The sequence below is a fragment of the Bombus affinis genome, chromosome 2, assembly GCF_024516045.1.
Source record: "Bombus affinis isolate iyBomAffi1 chromosome 2, iyBomAffi1.2, whole genome shotgun sequence".
In the NCBI taxonomy this organism is placed as follows: Eukaryota; Metazoa; Arthropoda; class Insecta; order Hymenoptera; family Apidae; genus Bombus; species Bombus affinis.
The window spans coordinates 11,522,194-11,547,911 of NC_066345.1; the positions used below are offsets into that span (position 1 = coordinate 11,522,194).

Sequence of the window (25,718 nt, forward strand, 5' to 3'; positions counted from 1 at the left end):
CTCCAAGTGCCATATAATCGAGATGTTCGTGAAAGAAATGGAACAACAAAGAGCATGAAGGAATTTTCCCGTTTCTCGGCGTAGTTCTTCGTAACAGAGGGATGCCAAATCAAAAAGGTCCCCGAAAATTATGAAGTTGTTTTCCCAGGACGAACCAGCGGAGCGAGCTTTTCAGGCTCGAGGGAAACAGACCGGACGAAGGGCGGGGTTGGCACACGTCGGACCGAATTTACGAGGCGAATACGACTTCTTTGGAACACGCCCCAGGGGTAAATTATTTCTCCTCCAGGCCACTATTGTCTCCTGATGTTGCTCTCACAGCTATATACGATACCAGTTTGAATGTCTCCAAGAAGAATATCTTCTAGCCGTTTCTGGATGCCAAAGAGCCTCTCATTTTTCCATTTAATTAAATTATTGTACGGTATTTTATCAATAGGCAGTTAAAGAGTTCGAACGTTTTACGATTTTCAAACGATTTCAGAGTAAATGCGATGAAAAGATGGTGAATATTTAAGCAAATTTGTATTCTTCTAAATGCGAAGAAACGTAAATAGGGGTTCGTTTCGTTTGTTAAACATTATAACGACGACCTTATCTTGGATTCTTTGTACGTCTTTAGATAATATGTGCATTTCCTGTCTTTTTGTCTGCAAGATTGTAATATTCGTTTGCAAATATTCTTACTATTCCACTTTGAGTCTGTGCATTCTACATATTTTTTAAGCTTTCAAATGTCGTATAAACGACGGAAACTAGAACTTTGTCCTCACGTCGTTCTGTTTTTTTAAATACTTTACCGAATATAAAATAAAACGTGCGAAGAACGCAGAATATTTCACCTACTGAAAATTATCACGAGTACTTTGAATATTTTATGTTTTAGCGCGTCATTTATGTATTTTGTCGATTTCAGCAATTTTAAGTCCTCCATAAATACGTAAACATAAAAATAGGACTCTGCCGTCGCACCGTTCTATTTTTACACAGCGTGATGGAACAAAAGTAAAATTCTTCCCTCGTAATTCCGTTTTTTAATATTTTACAATAATATGAGGTAAAATAAAACATTTAACGAACTCGAAATGTTTGGAAATTATCGCTGAATGAATTTCACCGTTCCAGTTATCGAAAAAGAACGGTGAAATTTGGACAAAGTGCCTGTCGATTAAACCAGATCCTGGGCAACGTTTTATGTGGAACGTATTAATGAATTTTGATCGGAAAATGGGAAACATTACCACCGTCATTTGCTAGAGAAGCGACTGTTAATTTATGTGGAACATGTTAATTTTCATGATTAAATATTTACATGTGATAACGCGAATAATTCGTCAGAATAGCAAGGAAGGTTAAAATATGAAACTCGGTGAAACGTAACAGATAAGAGCGTCGTCTTGATTGACTCCCGCGTTTAATTGAAACATCTTCGTTCAAGGGTTTATTACGAGACAGTAGTTCCTTTATTTTTTATCTTTCGTTTTAATTGCCAAGACGGAAATTCGGCCGCCGTACGCTCGCAGTTGTGTCAATCAATAGTGCATTCAATTATCACGATAATTTCAGGTAATGTTTAAAATAATGCAGGATTCAGTGAATAATGAGGCTGGTCTTAATAATTTGCATCGCGTTATTTGCATCGTGAATATGTAAAAAAATTTCCATATCTGGATGGCGTAGATATAGAACGTACAAATTATGGAATATCATTAAGAGCTCGGACGAATAAATTCAATTAAGCATGTTTGTACCACATTTTACGAAAACCGAAATAAATTAAACGAAATTCGCCAAGATTAAACTCGTGCGGTCGATCAAACGCTTGGAATCGCTGTGTATTTCACAAAATACAAGAACTGAAAAGAATATTAATTCCAAGTCTTATTGCCTCATCACGTTATAAAGATGCGTCGAGTAGTATCATCGTTAAATCATCGTTTAGTCAAAGTATAAAAAATATCTATTGACATGTTTGTAGCACTAGTTTCATATTAGTGTTATTCAAATCTTTCAAACCAACACTGCTCCATAATCATCAGTACCATCGAAGCAATCTCCTTCTATAAGTTCAAGTACGTCAAAGAATTCAAAGTAAAAAAAGAATTATTTCACATTTGTATATTGCTTCTAACCACGCTGATCATGTTACGTATGTAGATCAAAATTTTTTGGGACCCACATAACGCAATAATCACAAGAACCAAAGGAACTTTCCTTCATCCCCAAACCATCTCCAAATTACCAACCATCCTCTACGCTCTCGAGCAAACTCCAAGTGGTGAAAGCAATTATTTCACTCAGCTTCTCGACCAGTAGAGACCACGGAAGGACATAATCTTCGTTGACGAGCGTGCTTGACCGATCCTCGCGCGCAACACGAACTTCGAAACACTCCTAATTGCAGCGAATCGTCTTTTTTTCGATGCAGGGGGAGGGTTAAGCCAATCGATCGATACCTTTGTTGAAATCTCCCTTTCTCTCACCGGCAGAGGATACTTTCGCGTTTCAAGCATACGGTCGGCAATTGCCTCGCGCGGCAATTGCTGGCCAAGAACAAAAGAGCCACGTCGGAGTTCGTTATGACAGTTCGTTAGCTCGGCAAATTGCCGGGCCGTCGTTAATGGGCGGTTGCCAATTATCGAACCGATTACTACGCTGAATTATCCGGCATTCACTCATTAGTTAACTGCAATTTTCTGCCGTGACACGCGAACACGCGCAACCGTAAACTGTTGATAGTCAACCGGTGCCTATCTAGCGTGTTCGTCCGAAATTACACCGAGTTTCACGAGGTTGTTATAAAACTGTTGCTCAAAACATTCAACCGGCGACTTTAGCTACCGCCGGACAAAACGCTTGGAACGTGTGTTGTGGACAGATAAGGTTAAGGGATTAACTGCGGAGGATCGAAGTCGCGTGGCCATTCAATGCGACTGAAATTTTTCCTTCTTAAACCTGCTGTGCCTTTTGAGACATTCTCGACCGAATCGTAGTTTTGTATTGTTAAAAAATTTCTGAAACATTGACGTGCGTTATGTTCCGTCGGAATTTCATGTTAAAGATTTTTCTAAGATATTAAGAATCTTCCTTTTTGATCGAAACTAAAGCGAGTCAAGGACATAAGGAGTTAGAAGACTGCTGATGACACCCACGTGGCGTCAACCGTCTTTGGAAATGTTCTGACATTACACTAGCGTGGAACCATGCGTATTTAACGTGTTAACGCGATTGAGCAGAAGAAGTAAAAGTGTTTGAAAGGTTGTAATACGAAGATGTAGCCATGAAGCGTTTAATGGCGAGATCATTGGTTAATTAGAACCGTGGAAGAGTGACGCGCTGCAGGAGGCTGTAATTAAAGTATCTGGGTAAAGTAGTCGATTGACTTCTGCGATTAAGTGTAATCTATTTGATGGGCAATACGTTTATTTTACGAAGTTGCTACACTTGTTGCGGCAACTTGTTATTTTGTATCGCATTTATGAAATTATTTAAGTCACGAATAAAAATTCCTGTCAGAATTCTTGTGTGTTATTGCACGTTATGTATACGAATTCTTACGCGTTCGAAATAGTTTTCCGTTTCAGTTTTCCGTACAGTTTCGCGTAACCAATAAATTTAAAAAGCCTCGTCGCATTCTTGGCGAAACACCTCGGAATATCCTGCACGATCGACGGGGCTCATCGGTTTATTTCGACGATAAAGTCGTTTTATCGGACGAGCAGACCGAATAAAAAGCAGGCGTGCTCGAATAAAAATTCTGATATTCCATCGGTATTCGTGTGGATGAACGGTTCGATGGACCCCGGTTCGAACGTTATTAAAAATCGAGAAAAAAAGCCGCGAGGTAAAATGAACGAGACAAAGAAAAAAGCATAAAACACGGGGAATATGAACGAGAACGGGAAAGAGGAAGAGAGAGAGAAAGAGAGAGGGAGAACACGAAAGAAAGAAAGAAAAAGTGAGAAGAGGCGAGATGCCCGTAGCAAAAATGTAAAGGTACATTATACGTGTAATTGCTTTATTATTCTCGAAACGTTTCAGATGCCGCGTAAATGGGATTTCGATAAAAGTGTCCCTGTTTTATCGTTTAACAATAACGACTCGAGTCTGGTTACGCCGCTTCTTTTTCCATCGATATTCCATTTTTTCTCCCTCGTATTTATTACCCCTGTCCTTGTTTTAAATAACCGATAGCAAGCATCGAGGCGGATTGAAATTGTCGTAACGAGTATCGGCCAGGCCTATCCTCCACGAAACGACAGCCGTGTCTAAATATTCTCTGGCCAAATGGTTTATGGCTGGTAAACGGAAGAGACTCGGTCAGAAAGGGTGGCAAAGAGCAGGGTGAAACGCAAACACAGGGACGAAGGAGACGTTTATTCCGTTTCAAGGGATGCGTTAACTCCGCGGCGATCCTTGGTTTGTTGCATAATCTCACGAAGGGAATCAGAAGGAACGGTGGAAGAAGTTTAAGGCAGGGATTCCAGTCTCGTCACTCTTGATCCTCCAGAGGCCGGAACCTCCGGGAATCGTTGACACGAGGATATTGCGCGTAAAAGCTTGGCGAATTCTTTTCCACCGACTCGCCTGGAACTTTCCTATTGCAGTTAAATGAATTCTTCTCGTCTTGCACGGCGTTTCGCGTAATACTTATGTATATTTTTCCATCCTTAAATTCTTCGTAAATGTATAAACATTCGCAATTATCGTAATGGTAATCGACAATTTATTATTAACGTCTGAACGATCTTGGCGATTTATGTTTTAAAACTTTGACGAAGTGTCGCATATTTTGTTATAATCCTACAGTTCGATGCTAGGAAACGACATTTATTTTACAGATGTAAAATCCGATCGGTATTTGAATTTATTATATAGTTGTATTTAAATTTACCAACTGGAAAACGAATAATTACATTAAATACAATGGAATGAAATAGGTATGAAAAAAGTTGGTACGGTGAATACCAAGTTATCGTTTCATCTTTTCATGATCGCTGTTTTTATTAATTTTTATATTTGTATTCCACTGATATATATAGAGAAGTGATGCATAACGTGTTTTTTGATTGGGGCATATCATGTTTTTTGATTGGTCTGTATGTGAGGCTATGGATTACTTTTTGAGTCCAACGGTTCTCGAATTGTATAGGTGGAATTTTTGTAACGAATTTCGCTCTATTTCTCGTTCTATCTATCGTGTTTTTGAAAATAGTATAGGAAATCGGTTTATTCATGCTAGAGTCCCGACTTTAATAAAATCCAACAAATATGACAACCAAATATTGTCTTCGGACAAATAGTGATAAAACGATTAACTGTAATTAAAAATAAAAAATAATATACAATTGCTAATATAATAAGTATAATAAATTATATAAATACGTTCGATCCTTGATAGAAAACGAATAGACATAACTAAGAAGATAAAGGAAAAAATTGAGAAAATAGGAGAAATTCAATATTTTAACAAAACCATTTACTACTACAAGAGAAAGTGTAGACACCGATATAAGATGTGTTTTTACAATATTATACAAGTAAAAGGATACGAATTAACGTGAAACGAAATATGATTTCAGATACAAACTAGAAGTGGCTGGCAAGTCCCTACCCGTGTTGACAAACCTGGACAAAGGTCGATACGGGGTTCTGATCTTCGAGAACCTGAACAAGTACCTGCAGATGGATAAGTGGAATCGCGAATTGCTAGACAAATATTGCAGAGAGTACTCGGTTGGCATCGTGGGTTTCGCGCCGTCCGGCGAGGAAAGTCTCGTCGGCGCACAGCTGAAGGGATTTCCTCTGTTTGTGCACACTAATCTCAGACTGAAGGTTCGTTCGAAAAATAGATTAAATATCAAACAGAACTAAAGAAATGTAGATAAGTGAAACCAAAGATATTGTCATTTTAACCATTGCCTCTTTCGTTTTATGAGGAAATAATAGACGTACGACGATTTTTGTTTTATATTATTTTGTCGAATTACGTACGATCCATTTTGTTCTGTTGAGATAAACACCGCGACATTTCACAAATTTGGTTTAACGTTTGTACGAAGGTGGATTGTTGTAAAAAACACGTTTGCGAAAGGAAGACACTTTTCGGACAATTCAATAGTTTGAGCATTAACAAACTAAAGTAAACTCTCTATATGGTAACCGACTAAAGACAGTTCTACAATTTGTCCAATATTCCTAATTTCTCTCGCCTATCATCATATACTTTCATTTTTACGATTTTTAAAGCTACAATACTACGCGTCTAAATACATTCACGATTTGCGACAAGGAAAAACTACGATTTCCCAAAAAGCGTAAAAACTTGCTTCGAACGCTGAAAGAAGATTCGAAAGGATTCTCTCGATCGATCTTGCGATCACGTCCGGCGGAAGCAATTCTCTAAAATGAAACGTGTCCACAGAGGCCACGAAGTGTCGGTAGTTTTTATTGGCCGACGGAAAATAAATTTTGTCGCGATAACGTTTTTGAGCTGGGATGGTTGTTGGACAAGACGAGAGGAAACCTGATCGCGTGGCGAGCTCGGATTGGCAATCTCCGTTGCCGTGACGAAACGGCTGCAAGTTTATTTCGTAGAAAAATTGCTACGCCGCCAGGAAGCTTCGTAAGAAAGGCCGTCGAAACGTTGTAATAAAAGCATCAATACCTGGAAACTGGAAACGCTATTTGCCGGCAGCAATACGACAAACGCCGCTTTGACGGCTCGCGGGAAAAGGTTGCCACGGTGAATCAATTTGCATGCGGCGTGAAATCGCGCGTGTCTGCATGTTGCGATTACTGCCGGTATTATCCTACGATTTGCTCCTTTCTTTCAGCGTTCCAGCGACACGCGATTTGCTTGAATCGCTCGTACATTTCTGTCCTTGTTTCTCTTAGCTTTCGAAAGGTTACGGCGAAGTAGTATTAGCTCAGCGAACATGAAATTTCGTTCCTTCGAAGCTTAAATGAACCGATTTTATGAATCGATGTTGCTGATTAAATCAAATCCTCTATTAAAAATTAAATCGTCGATTATCAACTAGATTAAAGAAGAAGAGCAACACGAAACGAGATAAATGTGAATAACACGCAGAATAAGTTCATCGACTGATTCGGTATATTTCTAACGTAAAGTTAAATCGTTTGCAACTTGAGAAGTAAGCCTCAGACATTTGTACACGTGTTTGTGATATTTGTAACGTCTTGCGTATTGAATGTTAGAAAGACTTCTGATAAAAGTATGAAAATCGTAGCTTGGAAATTTAACGAAATGATATATGTTGAGTTTCACGAGACACACAACACACAGGTGGTTCCTTAAAGATACAAAATATGTTTCCAGAAGATTAGTGTCGTTTGACGTACAATAAAGTAGACTATAGTATCGATCTTCTATCATAAGAGTCTATGTAACTTAGAAATTTTCCAACGACTTTAATGATGCATGGTCTCCTATACGTAGGAAATATGCTTCCGAAATATGCGTCCGAAAAGTCGACGCAGTGCGGATTATGCCACGGCTGTCTGATACTTACTCATTCTACTTACAGCAACCTCGATATTAACTTCCATATTTCACCTACACTGTAATCTTTTAGTATTAGTTTATGATGAAGTTTCGTGTGCTCCATTTATAAACTTATTGTCATTGTCATCCTATCATTTTGTATCTCAACGTGATCGACTAAAAACGGAAGTAGAATATTTTCGATCAGTACGGTACTAAGCATCATCTTTTCTCTTTAAACAAACAGAACAATTCTTGGTACGCAAATAGTATACATAACAGACTCGAGACGGACATAGCAATATTTTCGATTTTTACTCTCTCGTAAAGCTACGGGAAAGCGAAAAAAGGATCAGGAAACGACTCACGTATTGTCGACAAGCGTTCAAACAACAGACAAAATGAGATCGGTCTTTCCTCCCTCAGGATGCACAGCTGAACGCGGCGTCCCCTATCCTGCGATTAACCAGATCCGGAGAAACAGCCTGGGGACCACTTCCTGGCGGTGACTGGACCATTTTTCAGGCCAATCACAGCACCTACGAACCGCTGGCTTGGGCGCATCGGGACAGCCTCGACTACCCGGCCAATAAAAGTCCTCTAGCGACTGTCATTCAGGTGAGACACACGATTCACAACATGCTTTTCTATCCATCGCATTCTTCCGCGTTTCGACTCGTTCTACTCGTGTAGACCGAGATTAATTACAGGTGGAACGTGGAAAGATTGCGGAATAACTAACGTTTCGTAAACTCGATGATATCGCAGAGAATCGTTGGAATTTTCAAACGACAACGCGATTAAAGCGGTTTGTGTTTCAATTGTCGAGTCATTCAATTATTTCCTGCATGTGAATTCGCCTAAGCAAAGATTCTTCTGTATAATTTGCGATTCACTATGAATTAAGTGTAGAATTACGAACGTGAAACAAATCACGTAATTTTTCCATCTTCCACCTCCTTTAAAATAATGTGAACAAAGAAAAGTCGATACACGAGGAACGAATCCTAGCGAAGATTACTCGTACGTAGCATATTTCATTAAAAATCCTCCATTCTCTGACGACTTCCATTTTTCAGCTCTCAGGAAAATTGTATTATTTGCAGAATAACGTAATATTAAATTTTAATTCTGTATTAACCGGCATTCATTTTCATTGTATTCAATGCTTGCAAAGATTAAGAAGGTTTCCACGTTCGCCTTCAATTTAAATTACACGAATTAAGAGCCAAAATTAAAAACACCACGGAACGCAAGAAACGTCTTTCAGCGCGATCACGAAGAATATAAGGGGTGCAGTGGAATCTCTAACTCGTATCGATCGACGCTAACTTGCCTTTCCTAATTAGCAAATTAATTAACGTGCCTCCTGTTTATCGCTTTTCTTCTCGCAGTTAGCAAAGCTCTCTTCGCCCTCATCCCGTAAATTCATCAGAATCTGGGCCGCTTTGTCCGACCTTGAGTCGCTAACATAATTGCGAAGAATATTAATTACAACCTACAAAAGAGGTATATCCCAGCCTTTCTCAGTCGGTCAGGAAAAATATACGTACATCAGGGTTCTTTCCAACCCCGTGCTATTTTACGGGGTGGTGAGGGGTTAACGTTGATCTTTTGTAGAGGCCGTGACCCGATGCCGAGTTTCGTAACGCCAGACAAAATTCAAACAGAAAAAAGCCGCTTCTTACTCGGATTATTAATTAATACCTGCATTGTTAATGTACAAAGTAACGGCGGAATGCGAATTTCGTTTAATTAAATGCGATTGTGCGTCTCGTTGTTCTGTCCATACACCTCGCTTTTTGTTCCACTGTTTGCCTGGTCATACATTTCATTAACGAACGCTTTCTTTCGAAACTTTCTTTACACATAATATTGGTTGCATGAAATCTGTATAGTGCAACGTCCCAAATGACATAATAATTCTTGTACAATTTGATAATTTCGTAATGATATTTCACGTTTACTTGAATTAATAAGATACTAATAATATTTTTAAAACATTCAACGAAGTGGCAAAGACAAATACGTATTTAATAACAAAACCAAATAAAGCTACAGAAATTATAAAATATTTTTATTTTGTATTAAATTTGAAAATTCTTCCTTTATGAGATATATGGGAAACGTGACGTGTTCTCCTGAGGTCTACGTTTAATGTACCTTTAATTAACACCTTTCGTCCAACATCGAGGGTTTTTCCTAATTCCCTTTGACGCGGAAATGGAAACAGCTGCCTCCGATCTCCGATTCGCTCTGTCGAATGTTGTCAGAATCTATACCACGTGGTCCGAACGCGGTAAACGTTGCGGAGATGAGAACACGATACTGGAATCCGTTGCTATTGACCTCCGTGCGTTGGTCAGTTTGCTCGGGACCAAGTAGAGGATGGAATGACTAAACTGGTCGATAACAACGTTTGGTTTCACGAAACTCCTCCCTGACTATCGTCGCTCGATAATACTTTTGAATGTGAAGAGAATCTGGACAATATAGGGAATTTGAAATGACAAGAACAATTGTAGTGGCATACACAATTTAATTTTGATAAATTAAATTCTTCATGGTTAAGTTGATGCACATTGAAAGAAGATAATGCAGATCATTCAATTCTTGATAACTATTCAGTGTAAAAATACAAAAAGAAGAAAATAACAGGCAGAGGAACATGTGCAGGAATATGATGAACTTTTGAAAATATTTTGATATGTGTGAGAAGAATAATTGAAACATATAACGCTATTATTATATCTTCGTATCTTTGTATCGTGTAATCTTTTAAATTCATTAGTATTAAACAAATATTAGACCGACAAATGCACATTTCCATGGAAATGAAATTTCCATAAAAAATAACACCTAAGGAAAGAAATCTGTTAATAAAGGAGAATAAGAGTATTCGAATTAATAATTCCAGAGCCGACTTTTCATTTTAATCCCTCTTTTAATATAGAAATCGCTGGAGCTTAAAACGCAAACGGCAAATATAATAATGTTACGATAATAACGGAATGAGACGTGCAAACGGAAATCTCGAATTAAATCAAATATTAAGTTATACGGTAGAATTGTTGCGATATTAATGGAAATTTCAGAACTACCCCGCCTCCGGGCCACCCTTTCAGACTTTGTCGCGACTCTCATTTTCTTGAGAAATGTTAGTCCGCGGAAACGAAAACAAATGTGAAGTCGCGTGCACGCCACCCCAGTTTCATCCTACGAACCGGAGCCTTGAATCTCTTCTGCGAAAATGAAGATGGAAGAGTGCAGGTACAAAGGTGAGGAGGTGGTGTCGAGTATGAAGAGAAGTACCGGGCTCGATGTAACACAGATAAGAAGCGAAGAGAGCAAATGAGAGTACCAAGGAGAGAATAACGCCGCTCAGATGAGAGAAGGAGGTGAATATACGAGAATAAATGTAATAAGGCTGACAGGAATCTAGAAGGGAAAAATAATAAGAGTTTCTTAGAACAAAAGCGAAAAAAGAGTAGAAAACTTTAGCAATATACAAGAAGAACGAGTTGTAAAACTAAAATTGTAGGGAACTGTAAAGAAATAAGAAAGTTAATAAGAAGCGGGATAAAATAGGAATAAATTATAGAAATGAAGAGAAGAGGGTCAAAGGAGTAACCAAGCAACGACGAAGCAAGAATAATGTGAAATAATGCGAATTACACGAAGCTGAAGGTACAATAAAAAAATAATAAAATATTGGTAGGAATGGAAACGAGAAGGATAAGACGCATGTCACAGGAAACATATTAGCAAGAAGGAGCAGGTTTTAACGCTAAGATTATAAACGTTAGATGGAACCATCGAAGCAATGACAGAGAGTACGAAACTAAGGAATAAGAAACTGTAAAGAAATGAGAAAATCAATGAAAAGGAGGGCGAAAGGAAGGACAGACTAAACAGGACCAAAAAACGACCAAAAAGCTATGATGTGAAATAGTGAAAATTAGACAAAGCTGAGAGTAAAATACAAAAATATCGGTAGAATATGAGTAGGAATGGAAACGAAAAAGGAGAGACACATGGCAGAGGAAGAATATTAAAAAGAAGAAAAATTTAGAGTTTAAACGAGCTGAGAGGAAGTTCGTAAAAATACAAAGGAAAAAATTAAGGAAACGAAAGGGGACTATCACAGGGACGAAGCAGAGTGCAAGCGGGCCCGAGACAATCCGTAAAGCTGTTTCATCAGCCGTTTTACATTCGTGTAGGAATTCGCGATTGCAAGATTCCACGGCGTTGTAAAGGCTCGGCCGGAAGCAAGCGCGCACCGGATGAAAGCACCGGTGATGTATAGAACACGAAAATGTAGACGCGAAGAAGACAGCGGATCTTCTTCAACGCGAAGAAACCCCACGCCACGCAAACAGGAAATATTCGTCTAATATAACAAACGGTCTAGACGTGATATCATCTGCTTCTACCCGAGCACCTCGTAGTCGTGCATGGATCTGCTTCGTCTTACGTCAACTTTGCATGATTTTTCATTACGTCGTCGTTCTTCTAATCTCAACTGTATCATTCGCAGGGTGTAATTCAAATTTCTTAATTATTAATATTTATATCTTCGATCATTCTAATCGATTCTCAGCTCCTATTTATTATAATTAATGGCAAATAACGTAGAACGATAACAGGGTAGTCTTAGTATTAGTGTAGAAGGATCTTTTTTACCTCGTTCAAAATTTAGGTATTTAATAACCTGAAGTATGGTATGGTCGAATTATTGCATATTAACTTGGGACATCAATTTTACCATGTGATAATCTTTTATTACGCGCTAAATTTTGAAATGAAATTATATTTTGTGAAAGACAAACGAGTGTCCAGATAATCTAAAAATAGTTTAAGGCAAATCCTGTCTATGTTCCAACGTCTATGTATTTATATGAACTTTCCGAACAATTTTAGTTTCGTCAATAATCGATTAAGTATATTTGACAAAAAGTATCTATAGTATCCAAGTATCTATATCGCAAGGTTACAATTGTGCTTCTATATGTAGCAGGTAACACCGTGGCACTTGCGTGCCACTTGAGCACTTAGATTTAGGGATCGTGCAACCCTAGTAGTGGGCGGATGTAAGTAGATTTAGGGACTGGAACAGCCGTAGAAATACTCACTGCGGAGGTAAATTTAGAACCTTTACAACCATAGAAATTCTGCGCGTAGAAAGCATGCTGACAATCGTCAAAAAGTAACGTGAAACCATTGTTACTTACAAAGATTATCGACGGTCATAAGAGTAAGAAAAGATTTTGAGCTATTTTCTGAAAATATATGCGGCCACGATTAAATAATGGCTTCACGACGATAGAAATTAAGACTAGGCCAGCTGAAATACGGTAACACACACGAATGATTTATGCGTTTCGACAGTGTCACCCAATTGCTCTGTCTACACAAAATTCTCGGGTATTACAAAGTCTGCGTGTAATGAAGCGGTTTACGACGCAGGATGGCAGTGTTCTGCTAAGTTCTTCCGGCGACGATAATAAATCTTTCCTATCGTCGACTTGTATCTTCCTCCTAAACAACAATGAATTTCTTGTAGATATACGACGACAAAGAGTTTCTTAAGAGGAAGGTGATTCTATTCTTTATCCAATTGTCGTAGATCTCCTTCCTGTTTTTCGAACAATCGAGTTCAATGTTCTAACAGTAGAAACTAACAATAACACATTTTACACTGCGTTTTCGTAAACATGAAACTTATTCAGCCGTCCACGAAAGTGTATGTATTTTTATTTATAACTATACGATACAAGAAATAAATACAATTGAAAATGAAGATGTATCTTCGTATAATTATTATACGAATTGTTCTACATCAAATGGTAAAATCGAAAAGATATCTTTTTTGTGACCAGCGCGAGACGTATTAGGGGAGAAAATATTCATTAAGGTAGGTTTTAACGAGTTTTTAGAAACGCGATATGATTTATTGGGCTGGTAGCTAAAAGAAAATAATAGATCGTCGAGTTGATCGCTTTTAGCGATTTTTGTATCGCAAGGAAGTTTGGAAGTAACCTAGCATTATTTATTTTAATTATTTTTAAAAGTCCGTAGACTATGATAAAGTTTCCCTAATATATTAAAAATCATTCGCTTATAAAGTACTCATTGAATAAAATTTGAAGAAACATTGAAAAACCACCTTTAACTTCTTAAAGTTTAGTCTTCCTTGAATTCAAGTTAAGTGCCGATGAATATCACTGTGAATAAATATTCCCGAGTATATGAAAATCTTTCACGAGTAGTTAACTTTGACACTAATGTATGTATAATTTTTCTAGAAAAGAATAGAAGTTAATGATTATCCTCTGACCTGAATCAACTCGTCTGTAAAAGAGATTAATTTATCTAAGTAAAAAATTTTCTTGACGATTCTCTCAAAGAAATTTTAATTACAGTACGTATTGATGTTCCATTGAATGAACATTTGTTTGTTGATCCACGAAATGTATCTTCATATTGTATACTTACACATCTCCATACGCGTGTCCGCCGTCGATTCAAGATATTCCCTAACAGGCAATTTGTTAATTGCGATAGAACCAGGCAGGGAATTCTCGGTTGACCGGCTTGCGTTTTGAAACGGTCGCCATGAGCGGAGCTTGTTAGCAGTAAACAACAATAATAATCTCGCTGATAACCCCATTACGTAGCTACGGCTGGTAGGCCGGAGATTCACGGATCACAGGTAGCCAGGTAATTAAATCAGAACCCAATCAGCCGTTGGTTCATTCGATTAATGAGCATCGACGTAGCCCCTGCTTCGTTTGTCGCTATTCGCGCTGCCAATTTATATTTCGCTTACAGGATGCGTCACGGCTATGAGCCGCATCTTTGATGAACGACAAGTTCTCTCGAAAGAACGTGTAACAAGTATCGATCGTAATTCTCAGCTATTTTCTGAAAATATGCGATTCTTCGAGTCACAAAAGTATCGCTGTGCCAATCACGATTAATAACAGCTTTGCGATGGAGTGTTAAATGTGTTTTTACATAGAGACATCGTCTTATTGGCTATCAGCGTAGCTCTGATCATTAAAGATGATAGTACGAAGATTAACAGCAGATTAAAAATTAAATTAAACATCTCGGACATTAAGAATTAGTAAAAGAATGCGTATAAATAGATATGCATGTACCGCTAAACAATAAGTCTGGATTTTTGAAGAAACCATTTTACTTGTCAGCGAAAACCCGATACGTATGTCATTACAGCAAACCGCCTCAATGAAATTTTGAATTTGGAATAGTCAGCGAGCAACGACCGAGAGAAGAGATAAAGTCTTCGAACCGTATCTCGGCGATCGATCACTAGGCGCTCGTTTATCTTTTTTGGAAAAACACGAAGCCGCCGATGAATCGCTCCTTTCAACGTCTCGACAGTTTCTTTATGGCCGTTTGAAGCAAACGAGCTTGAAATTCGATTGATAAAGCGTCCGCTTTGTTTGGCGAAAAGAAGATTATCGATGGAAACGTTCGCTTTCACGAGTAGGAAAAGAATCGAATCTCCCCCGATCGGATTCGAAAGCTAGATTCTCTTCGTTTGACGGAGAATTTCTCTGGCCAATCGAGCTATTTAAACCTTCCACAGCTTCATACTTGAAAGGACTAACATCTTCTGGTCGTTCGATAAATTGGTGCTTACTGACAACGTGCTTCACACAACGTAAAAACAAAGAGGGAACGGATAGAATCCAATTTATTTTAATTGTAAGCATTGCAATTGCACATATTTTTCCATGTAGTGGACGAGCTTGAAATTCGAAATAATCTTTCAGCTACGTTTAATAGAACCATTAAAAAAACGTGACTTTCTGCTTGATGCTAGGAGAAACAAATTTGGAGCGATAGATTTGTTATAAAACTACATGGAATGTTATATGATTTTACAACGAATCGAATGCAAATGATTCAAACAATGCAAAAGTTACATTCGAAGATGATCGTGTATAATTAGAATAATTCTATTTTTCCACTGTATTATTTTTTCCTTTTGTGATATGTCTAAACAGAAGACAATTTTAATATTTCAATTATGTTCACTGAAAACAACGAATAAGCGTGTTTAATACTCAAACAATATTAAAAACAATATTATCACCACTTTGTATTATATTTTACCATCCTGCGTTAAAACTACGAAATTTCTTATAATATTCGTTATAATATCGTGATCAAAAAACAGCGAATTTCGTACATGACGAGTTTCCCTTGGAAATGTACGGCAGATAAAATCACGTTCGAGGAAAATAGAGCTGTTCGAACGCGTTATTACACGGGGTCGGGCGACACGTTGAAGTAAAACATCTTTGAAATTAACGCGCCCTTACACGCGCGCCGATCGATAAGCATCAACACGTCGAACGCGCAAACCCATTAACGTTGCATGCGGTCGTTCGCGTTCAATGAAAAATAAATGGAAGGAGATCACCGTAATTTCACCGCAGCCAATGAACAATTCCCACTTTACGTGACGAGCGATCGACACGTGTGATGATCGATAGGCGACGTTGCGTTTTTCTTTTTTAGCCGAGTCTTCAACGTCCGATGAACTCCGTGAAAAAAAGGAGAGAGCAGTTTTAAGTAACTCGTTTCTTTGCGCGAGAATCTAATTTAATAATATCGTTTGATCGATGGGATAAAGGCTCTTGCATAATTTCTATAAGCTTACCAACACTTATTCACAGCGAGACGACTAGATCATAATTTTAAACGTTAAATTAGCGGACTATTCTATCGTAGACGTTCGAACAAATCGATTGTTTTATATTCGTTTTCGTGAAAATTATATAATTTGGGGAATATGCGGGCAAAACCTCATGTCCAAACTTTCAAAGTTAACTAAAGAAGTTATGGGTAACGATAATTTACTTGATTAGTTAAAATTTAGAACGTCTTAACAGTTAGACATTTCTTCTTCTGCTTCCTTTTTTAGTTAAGAAACTTTGCGAGATACTTGCTTAAAAATATGTTCAAAGAGATTTCAGACCTGTCAGTTTAGTTGCAACTTCCATAGAGTTAAACATCGCCATCTCGTAGTGCAAAATTTCTATTTCAAGAAACAAGTGAGGTACTTGTTTAAAAATATTTCTATGCAAATTTCACGTTTGTCAGATCGATTGCAACTTCTGTAGAGTTAAACAGCCGTTATCATGCGACGAAAAACCTCTGTTTCAAACAAACGGGGTTACCTTACCACCTCATAAAATATAAAGTCCCATTCGGAATAACGATCGGGAGACGATACAATTGCTATTCGAATCGAATATATCGCTGTTGAAAGCGATTAAAAGAAGATTAGCGTTCCCCGTTCTCCCATAGCATAACCCGTTTAACTTCGGAACGATCGAAATGCGCTTAAAAATCGAACCTTAACTTCCTCTCGAAATCTTCCTCTCTTCCTCCTTTCCCATATGTTTTTCTCCCTCTTTTTTTCACCACTCATCGTGTCTCTTTTACGCGCTAGAATTACCCAAGGAATTTGATCGATATTAAATACCAGGCTTCGCTTTATCAGCTTGCTCTCCGTAAACGAGGTACTTCGTGCTGGCTCGTTTAATTCTCAAACCTCCATCCTCTCTTTAACAAATAGAAAAAAAAGAAAAAAATCCAGCTTCGCCCGTTAAACGACAGAGATCAGAGTCACGGTACAGTATGATAAGCCTAAACGCGATAAGCCTTAACGGACTCACATTGGATTTTCATTACACAGGATCACGGCAGATACGACGGGATTCAGAGGGTCTTTTTCGGCGGAGGATTACGATTCTGGCTGCACAATTTGCTGCTACTCGACTCACTATCCTATCTGTCTCATGGACAGTTGAGCCTCAGCTTGAATCGGATGATACTAGTTGACGTCGACGACATATTCGTTGGTGAGAAAAGGACTAGACTGAGAAAGGACGACGTGATGGCGTTGCTGGCTACCCAACAGAGGATCCAGGCGTTGGTTCCGGGGTTTAAATTCAATTTGGGGTTTTCTGGGAAGTACTTCCATCACGGGTCCGCGGAAGAGAATCTGGGGGACGATATGCTTCTGGAGAACGTAGACAGGTATGTATTATTTTTGTATATTTTCTTTTCAAATTATTGGTATTTAGACGAGATATTTCCTAACATTTATGTGCCTTTCACACGGTGACGAATCCATAAATAGGGAAACTATTACTAATAAATCCAACTAATAGTAATGTAAAAGATTTATTTCTTCTTTTCTGTAATTTTTGCGATTGTTTTCTGTATTGAAACGACGATTAAGTGATTTCGTTTTTTAGAGAATACTAGTGTCAGATTAAGAACGACTCGTGAATACATTTCACAGTGCGCACAGTGAAAACGGAAATGGAATTAGCAGAGAGTTGTTGCGCGAATCGTGTGGTAAACAGAGCGCAAAAAGATTCACTGTTGGCGCAAATTGACGTATTGAGACCGTGCACGTGTCACGGTTGATCAGACCGCGGAAGTTGCACCTGTTTGCGAATTGTCGCGATTTGTTCCAGTAATTGCTTTCCTATGGACGGCAATTAAATTCGTAGATCAATTATGTATATTTTCGATTGTCGATGAAATCAATAGATCACGCTTGTTCGCTCTTTTTATGAAAATATGAATATTAACTCGTATCGTTCGGTTGGAAGTGAGTGGTTTTAAATGAAATAGAGATCGTTAGTAGAATTTGATAAATGTTTATCAAAATTGAGATTTACGTTTCTAAATTGCAGATTTACGTGGTTTTCCCACATGTGGAATCATCAACAACCTCATCTCTACGAGAATGTAACGCATCTACAATTGGACATGGCACTGAACAAACAATTCGCGAAAGATCACGGAATCCCAACAGGAAGCGGCTACAGCGTAAGTCCTCATCATTCCGGCGTTTATCCGGTTCACGAAGGACTATACGAGGCGTGGAAAAGGGTATGGAGCATCAAAGTCACTAGCACAGAAGAGTATCCCCATTTGAGGCCTGCTCGATTAAGAAGAGGCTTCATTCATCGTAATATAATGGTAAATCTTCCCTAATCACTATTTCAATAATCCACTCCGAAGGATTAAGGTTCACTTCCCTCTGCAAACACTATTTTTCTCTCCGATACTTCCTCTTTTTTTTTCGTTAATCACAAAGAAAATTTAATATAAATAATTTCAATTATCAGTATATAAGCACATTTCACCAATCGATATAGTCCGAATAACCCAGCTAGCGAGTTAAATAATTTTTTCCCTTTGTTTTTCCCACATAGCTTGAACATTGAACATGCCAATTGTTTGACGTTAACAGTCGGCAACCGACTAGGAAACTATGCAAAAGCAATAAACGAATTCGTGATCGAATGAATCGGTAGTTTCGTAGTTTCGTGCTTTGTAGATCGACTTTTTGTCGAAACTTGCGCGAGTGTTGCCTTAGAGAACAGGCTAGTTCACGGATAAGCATTGAAGACAAAAATCGATGGATCGACGCGCGATAAAGCTGCCAGCAAAACATCCTTTGTTTCGTAGATTCTTTCGCTTACGGCTTAAACAACCAGCCGAGCAGATAAAGAGGAATAAAAAATTGATTTCCCTGGGGCGTACGATTCTTATAAATCGCGACGAAATCAACGATAAAGGGGAACGCGTGATGATCTCTTTCCTTTGTTTCTGTGCAAGGTCCTACCGAGGCAAACCTGTGGCCTTTTCACACACACGATCTTCATCGATAGATATCCGGGCGGAAGGGACAAACTGGATAAATCGATACAGGGTGGAGAATTGTTCCAGACCATCGTTCACAATCCTGTAAGTAATCCAATATCTGTATCAACTTTTTCCAGAATATGCTTTGCACTTCCACTATTCTCTTTTAGATCAATATTTTTATGACGCACATGTCGAATTATGGGAACGATCGTCTGGCGCTATACACTTTCGAATCGGTGATTAAATTTATTCAATGTTGGACGAACTTGAGACTATCCAGCGCTCCACCTCTTCAACTCGCAGAGAGATATTTTCAGCTGTATCCCGAAGAATCTGATCCTGTTTGGGGCGTAAGTTGCTGCTATGTGAAACTGTGTTATAGTTATGATAATTGGTATTCGTAGTAATGAGGCGTTTATAAAAACTCTCGTTTATATTAAAGAATCCCTGCGACGACATAAGGCATCAAAAGATCTGGTCGAGGAATAAAACCTGCGATCAGCTACCGAGGTTCCTGGTAATTGGTCCCCAAAAAACTGGCACTACCGCTCTCTACACCTTCCTGTCCATTCATCCGGCGATAAGCAGCAATTTGCCGAGTCCTGACACGTTCGAGGAGATTCAGTTCTTCAATGGAAAGAATTATTACAAGGGTCTCGATTGGTAAGTAAGACGAAGCAAAAACAAAAACCGGTTGCTCGTTTCGAGGAAAAATTTTAGAGATACGCGAATCTCGTTAATTAATCTCCTCTTAACTTATCGTTCTATTTTATCTCCAGGTATATGAGCTTCTTTCCAGCGTCGAAAAACGAGAGTTCACGGTATCTATTCGAAAAATCCGCGACTTATTTCGACGGTGAATTGGTGCCGCGCAGAGCTCATGCGCTTCTACCGAGAGCAAAGTTAATCACTATACTGCTTTCGCCAGCCAGGCGTGCCTATTCGTGGTACCAGCACACGAGGGTCCACGGCGATCCTGTAGCGAATAATTATTCCTTTCACTCGGTTATCACTGCAAGCGATACCGCACCGAAGCCTCTACGCGACCTCAGGAATAGGTAGGTTGCAACATTGTGCAAGCGCACGAATAAATTTCTGTTTGTTATGAGCACGAGAGTCCCTAGTGCTTGCTCGAGCTAAAATAACGAATCGTTAAAAGTACTTGAATAGTTGAATGCAAATAATAACATTATCCGGCCACGTAATAGCCGTACGGGGTGTAGACGAGCGAAGATCTAAATTGCTAATGCAGTTCGACCTGCGTGTAGACTATCTGGACTGTATGTCTGCGGTAGAATATTAATTGTGCGCGGGAAGACAAATATAGCAAGTATCATTCGCTCGAGTCTGTTACAGATGTTTAAATCCCGGGAAATACGCCCAGCATCTGGAAAGGTGGCTTTCCTACTATCCGCCTCAGCAATTGCACATCATAGACGGGGAGCAGCTCCGTCAAAATCCCGTGGAGACGTTACACGAGCTACAAAGATTCCTGAAGATCACGCCCGCTTTCAATTACTCATCTCACTTGAGGTACGACCCAAAGAAGGGATTCTTTTGTCAAGTTACCAACGAGGATCGGACGAAATGCCTCGGCAAGAGCAAAGGCCGTCAGTATCCTCCGATGGAGGATAAATCGTACAAATTATTACAGGTACTGTGTAGCAAGTAGAGAAACATTGAAAGAGAACAAGAGTAATATAAATGAATGATTTCTTGAATCTGTCGTTCGTTTGTTCACAGAGGTATTATCTATCCCATAATACGGCCCTAGTGAAATTATTAAAACGGCTCGGGTTGAGAACAATCCCACAATGGCTGAAGGAAGATCTCAGCGACACGGTGATGACCTAGCAAACGTCGATTATATGAAACGACACCGTTTCTGAACTGTTTATCTCAACGGTGAACGAAATTCACCGGTTACTAGCTGAAGATCTGTAAAATAATTGTACATTCGATTATATTCCACTGGACACCAAATCCTCGACGGAAGGACCATTCAAGTGGCCTATCCCAGTGGTTTGGCCTAAGATCGGTGGGGAGCCTGCGAAACTAGTCACTAAACGGTTTCACGGTGAACACGACCGTGACTATCGATCGTTGTTAAGCCAATAGCACTATTATTAACGTTATATTATTATTGTCATCGTTGTTGCGTCGTAGAGAACATGATTATTAGGAGAATACAGCCCGATCGCTGGTGCCATCATCCGTCTATTAGGATTGGACGCTTTCGTTCTAATCTTTACTACTAAAGATGAATTCAAGAACAAAAAAAAAAAAGAAGAACTCTTCGTTTATACCCGAGTTAAATTTGTCTTCAATCTTAGTACAACGTGTTTCTCTTCGGCTCTGTGAAGTTGAGAATATTTTAATAAATCAAAAGACCACAAACAAACGCACATTTTAGATTTGCGTAATGATAATCACGAACAAGTTGTCGACTCGGGGATAATAACTTTTTGGAAACTTGAGTAGTAAAGAGAAGAAGGCCAGAGAATGTTTTAACGAATGAAATTAGAAGCGACCAAAAAAAAGAACGGTATTTTGGAAAAAGGAGATACTTGACTTCTGTGAGACGTCTGTCCAGATCGTTGCAATGTTTGAAGAGATTTATTTCCTCATGAAAGTGATCAATGTGGATAGATTGAGTACGTTGATATTTTGATCGACGATTCGTCAGTCCTTTACTTCTGGTACTAATTGCAGGATCGTTTCTGCGAGTGTGAGATATTTTGGGAACTTTGACCTTTCTTCCCGCCCACTTGCCCTCTCAGAGACACGGTGTACATTAATTCTCGTTGTGTAAGCGTATTAAAAAAATGAAGAAAAAAATGAAAAAAAGCAAGAAAAAAATTATAATGATGATTCTATGTATATTTTGACAATACTATTCTTGGTACCGCCGATGGAAAGGTCGATGAAAGATGTGTGATCGCGTCCGTTTGTACATTTATGTATCGTACTGTTTTGATGTGATCGTAGGTATACTATAATGACTTAATAAAATAAAATTTAAAGGAGAAAAGAAAGAAACTATTTCGAGAATGGTGGTTGCTCATTCTCAACGAACAATGATCTTATGTGAAGAAGTGATAAACTGCCTATTCGCAATAACTGGTCACGTTTAAGGCACACAAACATATTCTGATTTAATGATGATTCTATGTTCCAAAATAGAAGAATTATTCGTTGTTGAAGAAAATCGTGAAGATTTTTTGGAAACTTTAATATCTGGCGTATTATAGCGAATTGTATGTCGTGGAAACCAGAATGCACTGCTGTGAATAAAATCGTATTATTCACAAGATAGTCTTAATGATGATAATCGTTTGTTACAAGCATATCAGTTACGATCATCTCTGTTAATCGCACGATATAATTACTTATTACTTCTATCAATAGATCTAATTCATTGATTTTCATTCAACTGTCTTTGATATGCCACTTTTCTAGTATTCTTTCAATATTGATATTTCTATCGGTCTAAAAATTTCAACAAACATATCTCTTTTTAGAAAATTCTTGTTACTTAAATAAGAAGCACGATTATGAATATTTATTGAGAAATATAATTGTCTGATCGTCTTGAAAAAGAAAGACGATGAACACTATGAAACATACATCTGGCCCAACACGAGCAATTTCAATATTATGAGGTCATTCTCCGTGAAATGTACTTTTAAAAAAGCCACGTATCAATGACGAAACGTTCTATATTTTTTCATACTACCTTATCAGTGTCATGTTACCCCTTGTATATTTTGTTTTCATTTTTATACTGCCGTTAAACTGTGTCGCGTGACGTTTAACGAATCATGTACAAAGTTTATTGTTAATATAATAATAGTTAAAGATAACGACATTAATACTAAGCGATTGATCTGTTTTGTCAAATCGTGCCATTTTACCAGTGTTGTATATACAATTGTATTATTGTACCAATCGCAGCGTCGAATCTCTAGAGTCAATATTAATCAATTTTGTTCGGTATGGCGGTGGCAAAAATTGTCCGATTTCTGCCAGCTGACAATAATATGTGACAAACCGAAATCGGAAAAAATCATAGGGGAATTCATTATACGAGTACGAATATTTAAAAGATCCTTCGGTAATTAGCACTACTTCATCGTTGGTTCAGCAGTTTAGGTACATTAAAAATGTTTCTTTAAACAAGATTACCGGAAATGGATAAGATTATAATTTATGAAGTTCCCTTAATTTTTCCTACTAAACACTACTGTTAAAATTATAATTGTTAGGCAATTAGTATTCAGATCGTTTAATGATTTATAATTATCTCCATATTTAATATTGTGCGAGCCAGTCTAATATTTAACCAGCGATAAAATATTGCTAATATTAAATTACGTGCGCATTTGAATTGCAAATTATACCAATCAACGCGCGAAGGGTAACGTTTTGTAGGTGTTCTAACAGACTGCTGTGCAAAAAAAGAGAAAAGCTGTCATTGTACGAATAAAGAAAGACGCGTGTAGAATATGTGTATGACTTTAATAGAACCTTTAATTATTTAACTTAAAATTATTCTATTGTAAAATACTGTAATAACTGTATGAATAGTCCGTAAGTTCTAATAAAACAAAAGTTAAAAATCTTTGATACCGAGTCTGCTATAACTCTTTACTTAAACTACAATAAAATTCCCTTTTCTTTGTTCTAATCGATATATAATTCGATCAATCGGTACAAAAATTCATTGTATATAAATCAGTCATATTTTAAACATTTGTTTCACATGGTCTGTGATATTCTTCGTTAATACATTATTTTTAATACCTAGGAACTTCATGATTTGTTCATAATGATTCACCGAAACTTGTTCCCGGTTGAAGATAAACGGGATCTCTGCCGGTACGGAATAATCTCTCCAGGAGTGATTTTCTCCGAGTCCTACCTTCAGCTACATTCGCTCTTAAGTGATTCAAATATTCCGATCTGTTTCTCAACAAACCCGAGTGGTGTAAGGTACCGAAAGCAAGAATCATAGTAATTGCAATGAAAGCAATTATTGTGACTAAACAGATCAGTTGCCACATAAAGTTTAACAAAATCGTCCTTACTTCATCATGTTCATTGATACAGAAAAGAGGAACGAGGAAACTTCCCAAAATAGCACAGACCAAGTGAATAGCTACGATGTTACAATAATCTTCAAGCGCACTATTAAACACTTGCCTTGAGACCAAATAAAAGATAATGCTTCCGGTCGTGCCCAAACCAATTGCCATCATCGGGGAGTAAATATCCAGTCCAGCAGATATTACCACCAGACCGGCTACAGTAGCTTGCACACATCTCATTACAGTCCAGTGATTAAATTCTTCACGAGGAATAAAGAAATGGAAAGCCACAACGAGTAGACTGCAGGAACTCGCGGCGAGTAAATTGTTGACAAAGATATTTTTCTGTGTTTTGGTTTTCACCTCGAATCTTAGTGCTTGAATATTCAACATACCGAGACTCTAAACCCAATCAAAATATAATATATCTAATAATTCCTATCATTTTCATAGAAGTTTCGAAATAAATTTTAAAAAGTTAATATCTCAATAATGTTACCTGTAGACCAATGAACACGAATAATTGACCAGCAAAAACAGTTCCCGCGGAACCAACAGCGATGCTTGCGTCATCTATAGCATCTAGACGAAGTATCCTTCGACCAAGAATCAGGCAACCTATGAATCCTGACAATCCACCTACAAGGTGAACAACTGCGGAGCCGCCATAATCGTGGAAATACACCTCCTGCTGCAATAATACGTTTGTTCGTATCCATCCTTGTGGCGTCCAAATCCAATGAATTAGAAACGGTTGCACCAATCCAGCCAACAAAAATCCTATGATAAGGTAACCGATGGTATGTGTCCGACCCACGATTCCACACGTTAAAATTGCAGCAGCAATTGATACGGCTGACCAGCCGATTATAATTTCGTCCTTATCGACGATTTCGTCACCGATCCAGTGTCCTTCGCCAAGCAAACCTTTTATGTCGCCTGTGTAGGCGATGACAATTCCAACAAGTGCATAGACTATCGTTACCCAACAAAAGTCAATGATGTTTTGTAATAGAATCAAATTGACGTTGTTGACTGGTACGCTACCAATGTGTATCAGAACAAAACCAATTCGTAATAAGATAACAAGAATAATACGAGCGAAACTCCGCCACGAGGAAGTGATTGAGATTAAGTCGTCATTCCTGAACCGAAAAGAGTAATCGTAGTAACTGTAGTTAAAATCATCTGGATAAATAGCAGACATAACCTCGGTAAGAAAGTATCGATCAAAATCAATGTGATTACATTGTCAAATTTACTTGGGACACGATTCTCTGTCGCTCGAGATACAAAACGAGAATTATAAATTTAGCAAGGTTAAAGTAAATTTCAAAGTTTAACACCGACTGGATGCAATGTGATCGTCCTCGTTTGAGTTGCCGCGCGCACGTATTTTTCGTATTATAGGTCAC

At 38.2% G+C, this 25,718-nt stretch overlaps 2 protein-coding genes across 5 annotated transcripts in view; one reads left to right on the forward strand and one right to left on the reverse strand.

Annotated features, from left to right (window-relative positions):
* The window catches only part of LOC126928917 (bifunctional heparan sulfate N-deacetylase/N-sulfotransferase), a 371,054-nt gene extending 347,217 nt beyond the window's left edge, over positions 1-23,837 (forward strand). For all 4 annotated transcript variants that reach the window (XM_050744798.1, XM_050744799.1, XM_050744800.1 and 1 more), the window contains 10 exons: positions 5,583-5,835; positions 7,934-8,125; positions 17,244-17,587; positions 18,256-18,544; positions 19,187-19,315; positions 19,384-19,566; positions 19,659-19,879; positions 19,996-20,274; positions 20,573-20,870; positions 20,960-23,837. In XM_050744798.1, the coding sequence (XP_050600755.1) occupies positions 5,583-5,835; positions 7,934-8,125; positions 17,244-17,587; positions 18,256-18,544; positions 19,187-19,315; positions 19,384-19,566; positions 19,659-19,879; positions 19,996-20,274; positions 20,573-20,870; positions 20,960-21,070 (2,299 nt within the window). In that variant the 3' untranslated portion in view covers positions 21,071-23,837. The remainder of the gene's footprint in view (positions 1-5,582; positions 5,836-7,933; positions 8,126-17,243; positions 17,588-18,255; positions 18,545-19,186; positions 19,316-19,383; positions 19,567-19,658; positions 19,880-19,995; positions 20,275-20,572; positions 20,871-20,959) is intronic.
* A 188-nt stretch (positions 23,838-24,025) lies between these two features.
* LOC126927961 (uncharacterized) lies at positions 24,026-25,555 on the reverse strand (the record flags this gene model as incomplete). Its single annotated transcript, XM_050743930.1, has 2 exons — positions 24,026-24,705; positions 24,803-25,555. Coding segments are annotated over 2 exons (1,419 nt in total), but the record flags the coding sequence as incomplete, so codon positions are not given.
* Positions 25,556-25,718: the final 163 nt, after the last annotated feature.